This window comes from Alexandromys fortis, unplaced genomic scaffold, assembly GCF_014885135.2.
Source record: "Alexandromys fortis isolate MF-2015 unplaced genomic scaffold, M_Fortis_MF-2015_v1.1 scaffold_227, whole genome shotgun sequence".
In the NCBI taxonomy this organism is placed as follows: Eukaryota; Metazoa; Chordata; class Mammalia; order Rodentia; family Cricetidae; genus Alexandromys; species Alexandromys fortis.
Window position 1 is genome coordinate 560,763 of NW_026068109.1, and position 16,607 is coordinate 577,369.

Here is a 16,607-nt window from a genome sequence, read left to right on the forward strand (position 1 = left end):
GAGAGAGAGAGAGAGAGAGAGAGAGAGAGAGAGAGAGAGAGAGAGAGAGAGAGAGGCAGAATACAAGGAACTCCTTCTTCACCAGGAGTAGCTTCAGCCCTACTGCTGCATCCCACCACCTTCTAGGTAGGACTTCCTAAAATACAAGGCTGTCACAGAACTCAGCCAGAATAAACCCCTTTTACTGAGTCCTACACACCCCCAATCACGTAATACAGTTGTGTTTTCCTCATGGCAAAGAGCAGCAGACCCTATTCTGGTTAACTGCAAGTGGTTTCTAGTGCTCTCTGGCTGGAGGACCAGACATCTAACAGTCGTCTTAACAAAGGCATGGATATCAAAACTGCACCAGGCGGTGGAGGTACACAGCACTCAGGAGGCAGAGGCAAGTGGAGCTCTTGAGTTTGAGGCCAGCCAGGCCTATAGAGCAACACAGAGAAACCTTGTCTAGAAAAACAAGGCAAAAAAATCAAAGCTGCAGCCAGGTATGCTCGGTCACTCACCCCTCTATCCCAGGGGCTTTGCTCTGTGATTACAAGAACTGGCTGCTCTTCCACAGAACTCAGGCTCCATTCCCAGCACCCATGAGGTAGTTCACAAATGTCCCTAACTCTAGTTCCAATGGATCTGATCTGGCCCCTGCAGACACCGTACACATGCATATATGAAGGCAAATATTCACACACACAAAAACAAATCTTTAAAATATCACTGTAAGTTGCAGGCCAACCTAGGCTATACTAAAGGAGACCCTGTCTCAAAATAACAATGGCAATAGGAAGTGGCACATCTCTTTTTAGTGTGCTTCAAATAAGCATCTTCCACTTGAAAAGAACACCTGAGCAGTTTTTTTTTTTTTTTTTTTTTAATGAGTCACAAAAACAGACTCATACCTCAGAGAGCCAGGACCATGTACCAGTCAGCAGAGACCCAGAATAAGATGCCAGCCAGGAAATCCCGGGTCTGTTCCTGTATGACAGCGTGGCCTACAGCAGGCAGACTTCATCTGAGCATAACTTACAGATCTCAGAGAGTCCTAGCAGGCAAGTCTCTAGCAGCAGGCTGAGTGAGAATCTTGTCCTCCTTTCTTGCTACTCAGTCTATCTTATATAAGAAAACCGTCCACCTGCTCTGCACAGATAAAACAGCAAATTTACAAGACCTATGTTGAGTCAGGCCTCACACACACCGCTATGGCTCATTCAGTCTGGGAAGAGTCCACCTCACTCATCTGCTATATTCAGTACACAATCTGACTCCTGCCAAGTCACCTTTGACTTGCTAAGAATGACTCCCTTACACAGAAAGGCCTCGCCCTACTCTGTACCCATTGAGTCACAATAGGGAGGCCCTCATTTCTCAGAAATGATGCCACACCCTTCCAGACACATCCACTGAGCTGGACATATACCAACTGCTGTTTTAAAATCCAGAATTATTCAGCATCCACTAGAGGTAGAACACTTTAAAGATCCCGAAAATTGCCATCATTTTGGGACTGTGAACTGACTTTAAAGATGCAACCACAGTTAAGTTTTAGCACTAGATTGACTAAACAAAAAAAAAAAAACCTACCCATTCAAACCCTTCCTCTTACATTTCTGCTCTTTATTTATTCAGCTACAAGTCAATTAACAGACAACTACAGTTCAAAAAGACAGTATCTGGCCAGGCGGTAGTGGCACACGCCTTTAAGCCCAGCACTTGGGAGGCAGAGGCAGGCAGGTGTCTGTGAGTTCAAGGCCAGCCTGATCTACAGAGTGAGTTCCAGGACAGCCAGAACTGTTTCACAGAGAAAAATGGTCTCGGAAAAACAAACAACAACAAAAAGACAGTATCTGATAACTCCTCCACTAAGAAATGAAAGATAGAGAAAAGGTATCTTCTAACGGGTAAAACCACCACTAACTAAACAAAGTTCATTTACAAACACAAAGGTGTAGACTGGAACTAATTCGAGACAAAAAGTAAGGGCTAAATCGGTTATAGCTGCCCCATCAGTCAGGGCTCAAAGTCTGTCTTTCTCTAAACTGTCTCTCTGATTGTAAACCAGGTCTCCCAGGAAACAATGAGGGGCACTAAAGGGCACACAAGGAATGTTTGTCCAAGGAAAACCTGGTACAAGGATCCTTGGCCCATCTAAGGTAGAAGGAAGAACAAGTGGGCATACAGGGTGGGGACTCTGCCAGAACTGGTGTGCACACAACAAGTATTATTTTGTTATTATTCTGAAACACGGTCTTACAATATAGCCTAGCCTTGAACTCACAGACATCCACCTGCCTTGTCTGCAAAATCCTGAGATTATAGGCTTGAACCAACACACCTGGTCTGAGATGTATTAACTCATGCTAGTGGCAAGTAGGCAAGGCCAGGGATGGAAGAAATTGCCTGAGAAAGCACCGCTAGGAAGAATCCAAGGCTTTCACTCTGCTGCCTTTAACGTTGGTCATCTTACACAAAAACTGCTCTAAGATACACTTTTGCTTCCTTACCCTGTGCCGGTATGTACAAAGACCAACACTCCACCCTGAGCCATACCCCAGCCCCAAAACACACTGTGTAAAATGAAGACCTTGTATTAAGACAAGCAAATGACATACATATGAAAACTGCTTTACATCCTAACACTGTCTTCCAGTACCACTGTTCTGCCAACCACTGCTATGATTAGCTTCAGGTAAATCATCAATCATTTGGTTGCCTCATACAGAAGCTAAACTAAAGAAATGTTTTTCCTGGCTAAACACAAAGGCTTATTTAACAAGCCTTTAAACTGAAACCTCCACCTCCCACTAACACTTAATACTGAAGTCAAGAACTATGTGCTTTATGGGGGGGGGGGTATTAAGTCCTTAGGTAAGTTTACTAATTCAGTTTAGAGAAATCTTAGCTTTTTTTTTTTTTTTTTTTTTTTTTTTTTGGGAGACAGGGTCTCATGTAGTCCAGGCTGGAACTTATTATGTAACCAAAGATGACCTTGATCATCTACCTTCACTTTCAATTATAGGCATAGGTCACTATGTCCAGTTATGTGGTGCCAGGGATATAACTCAAGACTGTGATCGGCAAGTAATCATTTCACTAACTGAGCAACATCCCGACTCAAGAAACCTTAATATTAACTCCTTGTTTTTTTGAGACAAAGTCTCAAACTATAGGCCAAGTTGGCCTCAAACTTGTAGCAATGTTGCCTCAACTTCCCAAGTGCTAGATGACAGGTATGAGTCACCATGCCCAACCTAACTGCTTAATTTAATTTTACATCCACACACAGTCCATCTTTCAAAGTAACTGCTGTTAAGAATAGCTTTGCAGCCAGGTGGTGGTAGCGCACGCCTTTAATCCCAGCACTCTAGAGGCAGAGGCGGGCAGATCTCTGTGGTCTACAAAGTTCCAGGAAAGGCCCCAAAGCTACAGAGAAACCCCGTTTTGAAAATAAACAAACAAACAAACAAAAGATTGGCTTTGTGACAGTACCTGTTCTATGTGGTTGTCTGGAGACTAAATAAAAGAATGCAAAATAAAAAAGACTGAATAACTGATAATATTTAAAAACCCAAATTCTGGTTTGCATGAAAGGAGGTATGCATTTACTAGTGGAATAATTTATCTTCCCTTAAATGACCAGAGACCCCAGCCACAGCAACACAGCAGATCTGTGAACACTGCTCATTAGGTGGACAATGAAGAACCGTACTCTAAGACATGGTAAAAAGTCAAGCATGAGCCTTACTGTTTGCGGATAGGAGAGGGGACGCAATCTGTCATAATCTTCTTGTCCAGCTGTATCCCATAAGCCCAGATTCACTGGCTTTCCATCTACCATAACATTGGCAGAATAGTTGTCAAAGCTGTAGAACAGGACAAGGAAAGGTTAGTCACACCCCCACAGCTTCCCAAAGGAGGTGTGCTACAGGGAAGAGGATGGGCCTGGAGGCTGCTAGTCCAGAAATCATCCCTGAGGCATGTGAAGCTGCCTGGAGAGAGGGTGGGCTGAGAACAGGACACAGAGAACCAACTACACACACAAGCAGAGAGATAAGAAGGAAAGGACACAAGGAAACAAATGTAAACTCAAAATGAACTCTGCCTTTAATAAAGGTTTTCTCTCAGGAGAAACAAAACATGGAAAGAGTCCCTCTTAAAATCCCACTTGTGGGGCTGGAGAGATGGCTCAGAGGTTAAGAGCACTGACTGCTCTTCCAGAGGTCCTGAGTTCAATTCACAGCAACCACATGGTGGCTCACAACCATCTGTAATGAGATCTGATGCCCTCTTCTGGCCTGCAGGAATACATGCAGGCAGAACACTGTACACATAATAAAATAATAAAAAAAAATTTAAAAATAAATCCCACTTGTCAAATTTTCATGAGCATATTTTGTTTCAACTAGTGTCCTCAGTTTAAGTGTAGACAGCAAAGTCACCCATGCCTGAGGCCAAAGTGCAGTGGTACAACCAAACACAGCAGGGATTTTAGAAGACACCCACTTTTCAGAGTGAGTACACCTGACCACGTAAGTGTGCAAATTAGCCTGAAACTGCTACAGTAAGAGGCACCAAGAAAAGCCTACTGACCAACTAGAGAGAGGAAAAGTCATTTTTGAAAAGACAAGCAGCTGTGGTGGTTTACAGAGAGGAGGCAAAATAATCAACAAGAGTTCAAAGCCAGCCAAGGTTACACAATAAAACCCTAGTGGTCCCCTTGGGGTCTGAGCCTTCAAGGACGCACTGGACGCGGACCTGAGGATCGAGCTCTGCGCCACCATGAGGCTCCCCCAGTGAGCCATTACAAGAAATGTACTTTGTCTTCCCACTAAATTGGGTTAGCCATACAGAATCCAACCCAGAATCTAAATCTGCCCCACCCCATAGTTTTACCTCTACAGACCTGTAAGAGACGTGCAACAACTGATGACTGGCCAGAAAGGCCAAATAAACCAATGCGATACTCTGCTCCAGGCCCCACAGAGCCAAGCTATCAGAAACTGAACTGCGGTGGTCAGGCTCTGATTTTCTTTACATTCCAGTCTACACACTTCATAGTGTAATTTTCTTTTGTTTTCTAAATGTCTAAAAGTCAGTAAGGAACTGTGCATTCTCTCTCACAAAGGCCTCATGTAAGAAAATCATACATTAAATTGATTATTTTTTTTTTTGAAGCTCTAAATACCTAACAATTAGATCCCAATGTTTGGGAGGAAAATAAACACTATTAATTCATATACAAATTGACAAAGGCTTTACAGAACAGAAAACACATCGCAGGTAAAATGATTCCCAACCCGAAGAGGATACTCACACGGTGGGGATGTACTCTCCAGGAAATGCATTGGTCGTGTAACTGATCAGCAGGCAGGTTTTACCAACAGCTCTGAAGGAAGAGAAAACGGCTCTTTAGTCAACATGAACACAATCCTGGCTTCCACTACTCTGCTAGAATACTCTAGAAAATGATGGGAAACAGCTATACCACATCCAGAAGTGTAAACAAATGAGCTTTTCTAACATTTAACACTCTGCACACATTTTTATCTTAAAAACAAAACAAAACAAAACCTTTGTATTTCTCAGAAAGGCAAATTGAACGACCTCCTTTTCTGTGTGTGTGGCATCTGGACCAGCAGTCAAGGGTATACAGCAAGTACAAGGCCCAGTGAAGGGCTTAACATCTTCCACTCAGAGCTGACACCAATATGTGAATAATGACCGCCTCTGCAAACTGCACTGCTACTTCTCAAGTACTGACTAATGTACTGCCTGCCTGTCCATAACAGAACACAACCAGTTAAAACAGCCACAGGCTCTCACTCACTAATATCTAGGCACATCGCCTCCCCACCCCCATCCTCACAAGCTGTGAAAGAAGCTAAGTCAAATACACTAAACATGCTAATGAAGGACACAGGGATGGAGTAAACTTCTCAAACAGTTGCAAAGAGAAGGCAAAAGAGAAAAGTGCAGAAATATGTAACCATAAGGGACAGACAGCTAGAGCTATCACTAGTGGTGGTATCACTCAGGCAGAAGTTAGGGTACTGTTTAAAAAGTTCTCAACCACTGAAATATTGTTTTGAGACTATAATTAAAAATGAAAACTGCTGCACCATTTGAAAAATATATAAAATTTCCAAGTTTCACCACAGTCCCTAGTTGACTACAGGGACACCCTAAAGGCTCAGTCCAAACAGTAGAGTCCAGCTTGTTGCTGCCTCTGATGGCTTACTAAGGTCAAGGTGTGATACACTGGTGTTAATCCTAAGATTCTGTTGCTCAGCACAGGCCACTGCACACTGGGCTTCACTATCCAAAATTAAGTTTGTACTTCCCTTCCACTCTTGAGGCTAAGGGTTCCATAAGGGCAGAAGCTCAACCACTCAGTCTTGCCAATACTTGCTTGACTTGTAACATTTATAAAGAGCTTAATGAAGTTGGAGCTTCCCACCCTAAAGATCTCACTGTCAAACACTACATCACCAGCAGGTTAACTTCCAATCCCTAACGGCTTTCTAAACAGAAATGACTCATTAGACATTTATCTTGTGAAAGGCTTAGAATGTCAAAACAAACCTGTATGAGCAAGATAGCCTAAGATCTGGAGAGGCCTAGACTGGAGATTCAGAACTAGCTCTATCATTTACGTGTATAGTTTCTGGCACATCTGAACTTCCTTTGCTGCCTCTGTTCTTGCTTGTAAGTAGATGCATTCAACTCCAGTGAGCAATAATCCAATACCAATTTACACCAGCAAAGGAAGGTACTGGGTGCTGAGATACTGCAGGAAACAAGACTCATGGATAGCCAGGAGTGGGGGCTCAAGCCTGTAATCTCACACTTGGGGGCTGAAAAAAGAGGATCTCCAGGAGTACCAGGTCAGTCTGGGTTACATGGTGAGTTTCACTCTAGCTAGGGTTACTTAGTGAGAACCTACTTCAAACAAACCAACAAAAACACAGGATGGTGGAAGAGGGTAGAGGATGATCAAAGTACATTCCACACATATATGGAAATGTCAACGAAGGCACTTCATACAAGTAATATAAGTAATAATTAAAAAAAAAAACCTTAGCTGGGGCTGTAGCTCAGTGGTAGAATACTTGCCTACTACACAGGCATCCTGTGCTCAATCCCCAGCACTTCATCTTCCTCACACCACCATCATGCTCCCCAGCCTTTCACTAGCTCTGCACCCCAGCTAGAGTAGAGGCATCATCTTTGAAAGGCCCAACTGGAAAGAAGACTGAGACAATCTGGTATTGAGAATTGTGTTGTTGCTATTTGTAATAATGTACCTGTGCACATGCGTCATACATAGTATACGTGAGATAAAAAGTTCAAGGTAGCAGTTCTCAACCTGGGGGTCCAATGAGTTGAAAGACCATCACAGGGGTTGCAAAGACCATCAGAAAACAGATATTTACATTACAACTCATTACAGTAGCAAAAATGAAGTAGCAAGGAAAACAGTTGTATGGTTGGGGGTCACCACACATAAAGAACTGTATTAAAGGGTTGCAGCATTAGGAAGGTTGAGAATCGCTGCTTTAAGGGAATAAACAGGTTCTCCCCTCCTATATGTGTACCAAGGGATGGAACTCAAGTTGTTAGGCTTATCAGCATGTACCTTCACCTACTGAAGTAGTCTCAATACACAACCCTAATGACCTTGAACTTACTATGTTGATTGGGCTGGTTTTGAATTTGTGCCCATCATGATCCTTTGACCCATTTACCTCTGCCTCCTCCGTGCTGGGGTGACAGTTGTGAGCCACCACACATGGCTGGGAATGTAATTATTAACATAATTAACTACAATTTATGTTCTATAAAAACATGACTATAGGGTTGTGATGCAGCTCAGCTGGCCTAGCATACACCAAGTCCTGGGTTTGTTCCCCAACACTAAATAAAACTAAGCAGGGTGGCACTTGTCTGTAATCCTAGCACCCAGGAGGTAGAAACAAGGAGGCTCAGAAGCTCAAGGTCTTATAGCGAATGTGAGGCCAGCCTGGGCTATGTGAGAGCCTGTCTCTGTACTTTTACTAAATTCTTAACTTTAAAATGGATCAGCATAAATAGAAAGGTTATTACCTTTCTTTTAGTGTATTTACTCATTCCTTGTAAACACACGGCATAAATCAACTCTAGAGGCCAAAGTCAACAACTGAACTACAGGAAGTAACATCAAGAACATGTTCACATGGGGAATGGAAGCCATATTTGGTCACAGCCATGACTGACAGTGCTGCAGAATTTCTGGGAGTTTCTATCTGCTTTGGAATTTTCTGAACTTGTATATTTAAGTACTTAGTTTCAACCTCCCTTTAATCTTTAGAAAACTAGCCTTGGACTACTGGAAGGAACTGCTGTCCGTTCTATATTAGTTCTTCCCCTAGCACATGACATTACTATTTCTTTAACCTATCTGTACTTCCTGCCCTATCCTGTAGAAAGGACTAAGAATGAAGCCCACTAGTGATTTCCGTTCCTACTGATGTCTTCATTTTCCTGTTAAGAGAATTCTGTGCTTCAAGCCTTCTGTTTTGACCAGCTTTAATATTATTTTCTGAGAGTTTGAGGCCAGCCTGGTCTACAAGAGCTAGTTCCAGGACAGGAACCAAAAAGGCTATGGAGAAACCCTGTCTCGAAAAGTCAAAAAAAAAATTATTTTCTGAAATTTACAGATCAAACCTTAAAATACACATATCAATAACCTGAAAGCACTGACAACTTCCTCACATTAAAAACATGTAGAGGCTAGTGAGATGGCTCAGTGAGTCCCAACATCCACATCAGAGGGCTCACAATGCCTATAACTCTTCTGCAGGCATCTGCGTGCGTGCACGCATACACTCAGACATGCTTCTATACACACAAAACCTTTAAAGGTATGTAAAACACTGGCTGTGTAATCACAGCACTTGGGAGTCTTAAAGAGAAGGACTGCTTCAAGTTCAAGTCCTACATGGACTAAGCACAAAACCCTATCCAAGAAGAGGTCTCCATCGCTGCTGTAGCACATTAGTAGAAGGCTTGCCTAGTGCAAACAATCCCCCAAATTCCATGCCCAGCACCGAAGGATGGGAGTAGATCTGAAAAGAGTAAAGAACATAACTAGGTGGTGGTGGCTCATGCATTTAATCCCAGCACTTGGGAGGCAGAGGCAGGCGGATCTCTGAGTTTGAGGCCAGCCTTGTCTATAAGAGCTAGTTCCAGAACAGGCTCCAAAGCTACAGAGAAACCCTGTCTGAAAAAAAAAAAAAAAAAAAAAAAAGAATAAAGAACTTTTTGCATGGCCTTGTAAGACAAAACATTCCTAAGACTGGGAAACAGACTCATCCAGTAACTGGAAACCAAATCCAGATCAGGTAGGTAACACTGTCTAAAAGCACAGAGATCTGACCAAATCAATCTTAAGGGCGGGGTATGGTGATGCATACCAGTCTAGTTCTTAAAGAGGGCAGAGGGCTCCAGAGTTCAAATCTAGTCTTGGGTACAAAGGGAGTTTGGAAGCTACCCCGGGCTGTATGAGATCCTATTTCAAAAACTCAAGTGGGAGCTGGAGATCCAGCTCAGAGGTTAAGAGCTTGTTGCTCTTCCAGGACTCAAGCTTAGTTCCCAGCTCCCATCAGGCAGCTCACAGCTGCCTGTAACTCTGCCTTTGGAGTAGATAATGCCCAACCCTGACCTCTGTGGGCATCCACTCACAAAAATACACATAAAAATTGTAAAGTAAGAAATGGAGTGAAAGATGACTGAGGAAGATGGCTACCTCTCCCTCCATGTAGACCCATGTCTGTGTGCTCACTCACAAATACATGTATGTCCTCCTCTCTCATATTCCTCCAGTAACAGAAAGACCTTGAGCTAGAGTCTGAAATTTCTCTAAGAAATATCTCTAAGGTACAGAGATTCTGTAACAATATTTCTTCCACGACAAGGCTATGTTTGGAAAAACAGATGAATCATGAAGAATAGTTCAATTATTAGGAAAAGACAAACCCCAATTCAGAACTCTCACACTTACGAGTCAGGAACTTCATAACCAATGGGTATAAAGATAGTCATTAACACCATTAAAGACTTCAAATTAAGACTCTGTACAAAGTTTCAATCCAAAGCATTCTTCTGACTTTCAAGGGCACTAGGGACTCGGTGCACAAAAATACATGCAGGTAAAACAGCCAAGTACATAAAGTAATAAAAACAAAATTTTAAATTTGGAGTCGGGTGATGGTGGCCCTTAACATGCACTCAGAAGGCAGAAGTGAGTTTGAAGCCAGCCCAGTCTACAGAACAAGTTCCAGGACAAGCTCTAAAGCTACAGAGAGAAACCCTGTCTCAAAATACCAAAAAAATAAAATAAAATAAAAAAATAAATTTGGAAGCCAGTGCAGAATTCAAGTGCCTTCATAACAGGCCAAAATAAACAGACATCCACATCACAAGAAAACAAAAACCCATGAGGAGCTTAAGCAAATTCATGGGCCATGCTATCCCTGATCAACGGAAGCAGAGTAAAATGTGTCCATTCCTGTAGGGATGACATCATAGGAGGCTGAACTAAGGAAATTCTTAGAAAGCAATGTCGAAGTTAGACAATGTACTGGACCCAAGTCCATACACAGACAAGAAGGAAACTTAAGATTTGGCTTGTCAGCTTCCTGGTTGTCCTATCCTAAACTAAAGCAATCCTGTTAAAACCACTGAGGTAGTTGTGATGGCACATCTCTGCAATCCCAGCAGGAGAACAAAGCTAGGTCAGGGCTGGGTGGGGGATTTAATGGAGTAATACAACACTTATCTACCAAATGTGAGGCCCTAAGTTTAGTCCATAGCACCAGCACAAAAAAAAAAAGTGTGTGTGTGTCCAAGAGTAAGAGCGCTAGCTCAGTGTGGTTCAGTGTATGCCATACACTACAAAGAAAAATCACATGCTCTGCTTTCAGAAATACCATCTGATATAAGGTTAAATCTCTCCTATTTTATATCCACTGTCAATTAACTACTGAACAGAGACTAACCCACCAGAAGAATACAGGCTGACTAATCTAACATGGTCATCAGAATTTTTAACTGCAGTTCCTCCAAAGAACTTTTTTTTTAATTTAATTTAATTTAATTTTATTTTTAGTTTTTCGAGACAGGGTTTCTCCGTAGCTTTGGAGCCTGTCCTGGCACTAGCTCTTGTAGACCAGGCTGGTCTCGAACTCACAGAGATCCGCCTGCCTCTGCCTCCCGAGTGCTGGGATTAAAGGCATGCGCCACCACTGCCCGGCCTCAAAAGAACTTTTAAATAAGAAAGTTCCCAATTTGTACGATCTTAGTTTGTCATCACTCCTTATATTAGAAGGAACACCAAGAGGCTTTTAGCCCTGTAAAATGTGGTATACTATATATGACATTAGGTTAATTGCTTTAAATTTTTTCAGAGTAAAAGACACTCCAACTATACCTCAGGCACAGCTTATTTGATAAAAAGCAAAAAATATTATTGGCATGCAAGGCTATGTATCTATACTTCTAGACCAGTGGATCTCATGCTGCAACCTTTAATCCAGTTCCTCATGTTATAGCAACCATAACGCTTTTTCCTTGCTACTTCATAACTGTAATTTTGCTTCTGTTATAAACTGTAATGGGGGGGGTCACAGGTTGAGAACCAATGTTCTAAATCAATGTTGCTGTACATTCAAAGTGTAAATTTCATCAGTCTTTTGGTAAATGTCTACTTCTGTCACTTAGCCCCAACAATATCTATGTCAAATATAGTACGAAAAAGCACCTCAAGAAGGTCTGGAGAGGTGCTCAATGGTTAGGAGCACTGGCTGCTCTTGCAGAGAACCCAGGTTCAATTCCCAGCATCTACACTGTGACTTACAACCATCTGTCACTCCAGTTCCAGGGCATCTAATGCCCTCTTTCTGGCCTCCTTGGATACCAGACACAAATGTGGTACAGACATACATGCAGGCAAAACACTCTTATACATTCAGCATGTTTAAAGTACGGTCAGATGTGGAGATACACATCTTTAACACAGCATTCAGATCTCTGGGAGTTCCAGGCCAGCCAGAGATACACATCGAGACTCCATTAAAAAAAAAAAGTATACTGGGGTTAGAAAGATGTCTCAGCAGGTAAAGGTAAGCCTGACTATCTGAGTTCAATCCCTGGGACCCACGTGATAGAGCCAATTCCTCCAGGTTGTCCCCTGACCTTCACAGTTTATTATGGCGATGTATGCCTTCCACACAATACAAATAAATACATTAAAAAAAGTTTTGCTTTTTTTAGAAAAAGACTGAAAATTTTAAGGTTAGAAACTGCATTTCTAACATTATTCAGACCTTCATAGTAAAAACAAACAAACACAAAAACCCCAACAATGATAGTAAGAATAGGGGCTAGTGGGAATGGCTCAGTGGTGAGCACTTGTCTAACACACAAGAGATAAGGCACTGGAAAACACACACACACACACACACACACACACACACACACACTAACAATGGTAACCAGCACTTCCAGGCACTCCACAAGGACCAGGCACTTAAGAGCCTCTTAATATTCAGCATCTTGTTTAGTCTTGTTTAACTTTCCCTAGAGGCATCTCTCTCTAGGAAAAGAATGACAGGCTGAGGGTTACTCCAGAAATTGAAACAGCAGTGGGGGGCTGGAGACATGGCTCAGCAGTTAAGTGCACTGGCTGCTCTTCAAGAGGATCTGGGTTCGATTGCTAGCACCCCATAGTGGTTCACAACCGCCAGAAAACTCCAGTTTCAGGGGATCCTCTGCTTGCACAAATATATGGCACAGACATACATGCAGACACAACATCCATACATATAAAAAACTAAAAATAAGAAAAAGTAATGGTACCCAAAGGAAGGCTCCAGACCCCACAGCAAGCATTCTGGGTATTTTTGTTTTATAGTCGGTAACAGGCTAAGATGTATCTCAGCTGTTCAGCACTTGCCAGAAGCATAAGGCCCTGAATTCCAGCTCCAGCGCGGGAGGGGGGGGAGCAGACCTACAATATGATCTATAAGTATCAATAAAAATATAAGCATAACTGTTGCATGTGTATCTCAGTCAATCTTAAAAACTTTCAAACACTGTGGTATGGTCCTGATTCAGCAGCATTTGCCTCTTTTTTAAAAAGTAATTTTTTGAGAATGTCATCCAATGGATTTTGATCATATTCATCCCCACTCCTCCTCCTAGTTTTTCATCCCCCTCTTAAAGGCCCACCTAGTCCACTTTGAGTGTGGGGCCATCCACTGGAGCAAGGTGGATCTACCAAGGCCACACCCATAAAGAAAACTAATTCTCCCACCCCAAGAAGCCATCAAGGGTCCATTCCTACTCAGCCTCGGCCCTCCCCGCCCTGGGCTAGGATTCTGTACAGCTGCTATGGAGTTCAGAAGTATAGTCCAGAAGGTACTGCTTCCGTCTAGTGTCCCTGACCAATGATTCTTACAATCTCCCTTCTTCCTCGAAGGTGCTAGGTTTGGGACGACGAGGGTGATGATAGAGCAATTTAACGTATAAAAAACTAGGAATGGTACAGCTTCCCAATCCACAAAAGCATTTCTAACTTTTAAGGGAAGTTCAGAAAACTTTTCAAACGTTCCCCAGGAAAGGTGCATTCAAAATACAAACAAACGCTTTCTTTCACTCAAAGCAGGCCCAATGGCTCATACCTGTAAACCCAACACTACCAAGGCTGTCACGGGCGAATAACCATCAAGGACCAAGACACAGAAAGACCCTGGCTCCAAAACAGAACTTCAACTGCTTTCACTATCAAACAACTGTCCCAGGTGACAAAGCTTCCTTTTAGGAGGCCAAAGGGAAAGCAGCGGACACATTTCTATTGAGACTCCCAATATGTAGTTCTATACATTGAGCCGTGTTCTGTTTGTGAGACAACCCCCTCCCCAAAAAGAGAGGGGATCTGACCGTTTGGCTACATTAGTTACAGGGGCGATCCCAGACGCCTAACGTAGAGTTATGCAAATAGGCTGAACAATCGATCAGGAATTCAGGGGCTGCGATTCAGGAAAATCCGTGTTCGCTGCAAGCGTGGAAGGCAGTAAGTTTGCAGCGCGTTCTACTGAACTTGAAAATGTACCAGTTGCATTTTGCGTTTGAAGAAACCGGGAGTAGTAAATCTGCAAGCTTCCTCGTGAACACGAACCTACACAGGCAACGCTGAGACGCGCGATTTTGCTCCGATTACACTGAGATTCTTGTTTCTACTGAAGGAGGGGGGGGCGCCTGCATAAGACCAGTGTTGTCTCCCTCAAGGGCCTGAAACCATCACGAACAGTCATGAAAAGAACTGCCTCGAGTCACAGGGAGCTGGATCTGCAACGTCTCTATCTAACGCCTTCAGAGAAGGCTCATTTTTTTTTAATTACCACACTACGTTCAATGGACAGTCTTCATCACACTCAACTCCTTCAGCTAGCATTCGAGTAACTTTCCCGGCGCAAAGTGTGAAAATGAGCATTTTTATAAACACCCTGCAAAGTCGAAGCAACCGAGTCCGTTCCTAACTTCCAGGTCACCCAAGTGGCCGGTGCAAACCTGCATCCAATAGGTTCGACTCGGAGGCCGTTACCTAGCCCAGTTCTCGGGGGGGAAATCCTAAGTTCAGAAGAAACTGGACTTCCTTTTCTCAAAAAACAATACAGAAAAAAACAAAAAAGCAAAAATTTTCAAACCAGCCTCGTCTACGTGCCAACGAGAGCAGGGCGACGGGCGGTGTCCGGGGGAAAGAAAGCAGGAGGGTGGAGTTCACTTTTCCCTCCGGCCGGCTCGCCCAGGCCCTCCCCCAACCAGAAGCCGGAACCAGGCCTGGGAGGGTGGGAGGCCCGCGCCCCCCAGAAAGGCGGGCGCGCGCTCGACGCCAGCCCGAGGCTTTTCGGGCCTGCGAGGACCCGAGTGCCGCCCGCCCCCCCACGGCGCCGCGGACGACACCCCTTCCGTCGCCCCCGACACGGTCGTGCACTCACCCGTCTCCCACCACCACACACTTGATGGCCTGCATCTGGGCCGCTCCGTGGGCCGCGGCGGCGGCGGCCGGTCACTGAGGCGGGAAGCGGCGGGCTCGGGAAGCGCGGAGCGGGCGGGTGCGAGGCTGCGGGCGGCGGGGCGCCGAGTGCCGGGACCGCTGTCCACGCCGCCTGGCCCCCAGTGGACTTGGAAGGCGAAGCACAGCAGCAGCCACCACCCAAAGCTGAGGAAAACTGCAGAGAAACAGGAAATGGCCGCTCCACTCACATCCGGCCTCCCCTCCCCCTCGGTGCCGTCGACGCAGCTCCCAGGCTCCGGGCGGGGCCGCTCCCGCCCGCGCCGTTCCTGGGTTCCACCGGCTTTCGGGAACGCTCGGAAGTACTCGGCTCCAGCCGCCCCACGGGGCGGGGCGTCCGCCATCTTGGCACGCTCCCGCATCCCGGGCGTGACCGAGTTTAGGAAAGTCTGCGGGTTCTGGGGTTACCAGTTTGGCTATCTGGAAGGGCCCCGTTCTCCCGCCTGCTCTCCTGCCAACGCCACGGAAAGATTCTTGAGCCCCCTTGTTATGGGATAACTACAATATGCTATGGCATGAGGCCCTTCTACAAAATTCTGTATAGCTTGTGCCACAGTGAGATCCTGTCTCAATTTTTCTTTTTTCCTGGAGATGTAGCCAGGTTAGAACGCCCGCCAGCATGTCCCTCGCACATCACAGACCTGCTCAGGTGGCACACCTGTCATCCCAGCACTCGGGAGGTGGAAGCCGTCACTGAAGCGGTGATCGACGTCAACTACGTGCGGAGTTCAAGACCCAGCCTGGGCTACGCGTCTCAAAGACAGGCCGGCTTTGTCGATCAGTTGGTAGAGTGCTTTACTAGCGTGACTGAAAACCTAGGTTTGATCCGCACCCCAGAGTGAAACAGATGGGGTGCACATCTGGACTGGTGGTAGCAGAAGGATCCCGAGGCCTATTCATCCTCTGGCTATGCAGTCTAAGGCCAATCTGAGCAACCTGACTCGTCTCAAGGTTGGGGGGGGGGGGTGCTAAATAAACACAAAACTCTAAGGAAGAAAAAAGATCCTTGTACCATATCATTAAAATAAAATAATAACCATGAAGATAAAGGGTAGGGAGAATTTTTTTAAGGTTGCTGATATAACAGGGTAGGAATATAATTCATTCACTAATAAGATGGCCTATTAGAAGACAGAAGCATTAAAGATATTTTTTGGAGTAGGTGTGATGCGTGTGTGTGCGCGCACGTGATCGTGTAGAAGTGCGGAAGTGGTCATACTTGTGCGTGCACATGGGTATAGAGGACCGAGGTTGACATCAAGTGTATTTGTCAATGGCTCTCCACCTTATATATTGGAGCAGGGTCCCTCACTGAACCCCAATCTCTCCCATTCTGGTTACTCTAGCCAATCAGCTTGCCCTGGAGCTCCATCCTTTACCACCTGTGTGCACTGGACTCTTAGGTGAGTCGCCATGCTCCCCCCCCCCCTACACACACAGGTTCTGGTCCTGTCGCACACCCTTCTTCACACTTATGTGGTAAGAAGAGCACAGACTGCTTTTA

General features: G+C 44.6%; 1 protein-coding gene across 2 annotated transcripts in view; it reads right to left on the reverse strand.

Moving 5' to 3' along the window:
- The window catches only part of Rac1 (Rac family small GTPase 1), a 21,543-nt gene extending 6,275 nt beyond the window's left edge, over positions 1-15,268 (reverse strand). The window contains exons 1-3 of one of the 2 annotated variants that reach the window (XM_050124387.1): positions 15,027-15,268; positions 5,306-5,377; positions 3,737-3,854 (exon numbers count right to left, since the gene is read on the reverse strand). In XM_050124387.1, coding sequence (XP_049980344.1) covers positions 3,737-3,854; positions 5,306-5,377; positions 15,027-15,061 — 225 coding nt within the window. In that variant the 5' untranslated portion in view covers positions 15,062-15,268. The remainder of the gene's footprint in view (positions 1-3,736; positions 3,855-5,305; positions 5,378-15,026) is intronic. The other variant, XM_050124388.1, reaches the window with a different exon arrangement.
- Between the last annotated feature and the right edge of the window lie 1,339 nt (positions 15,269-16,607).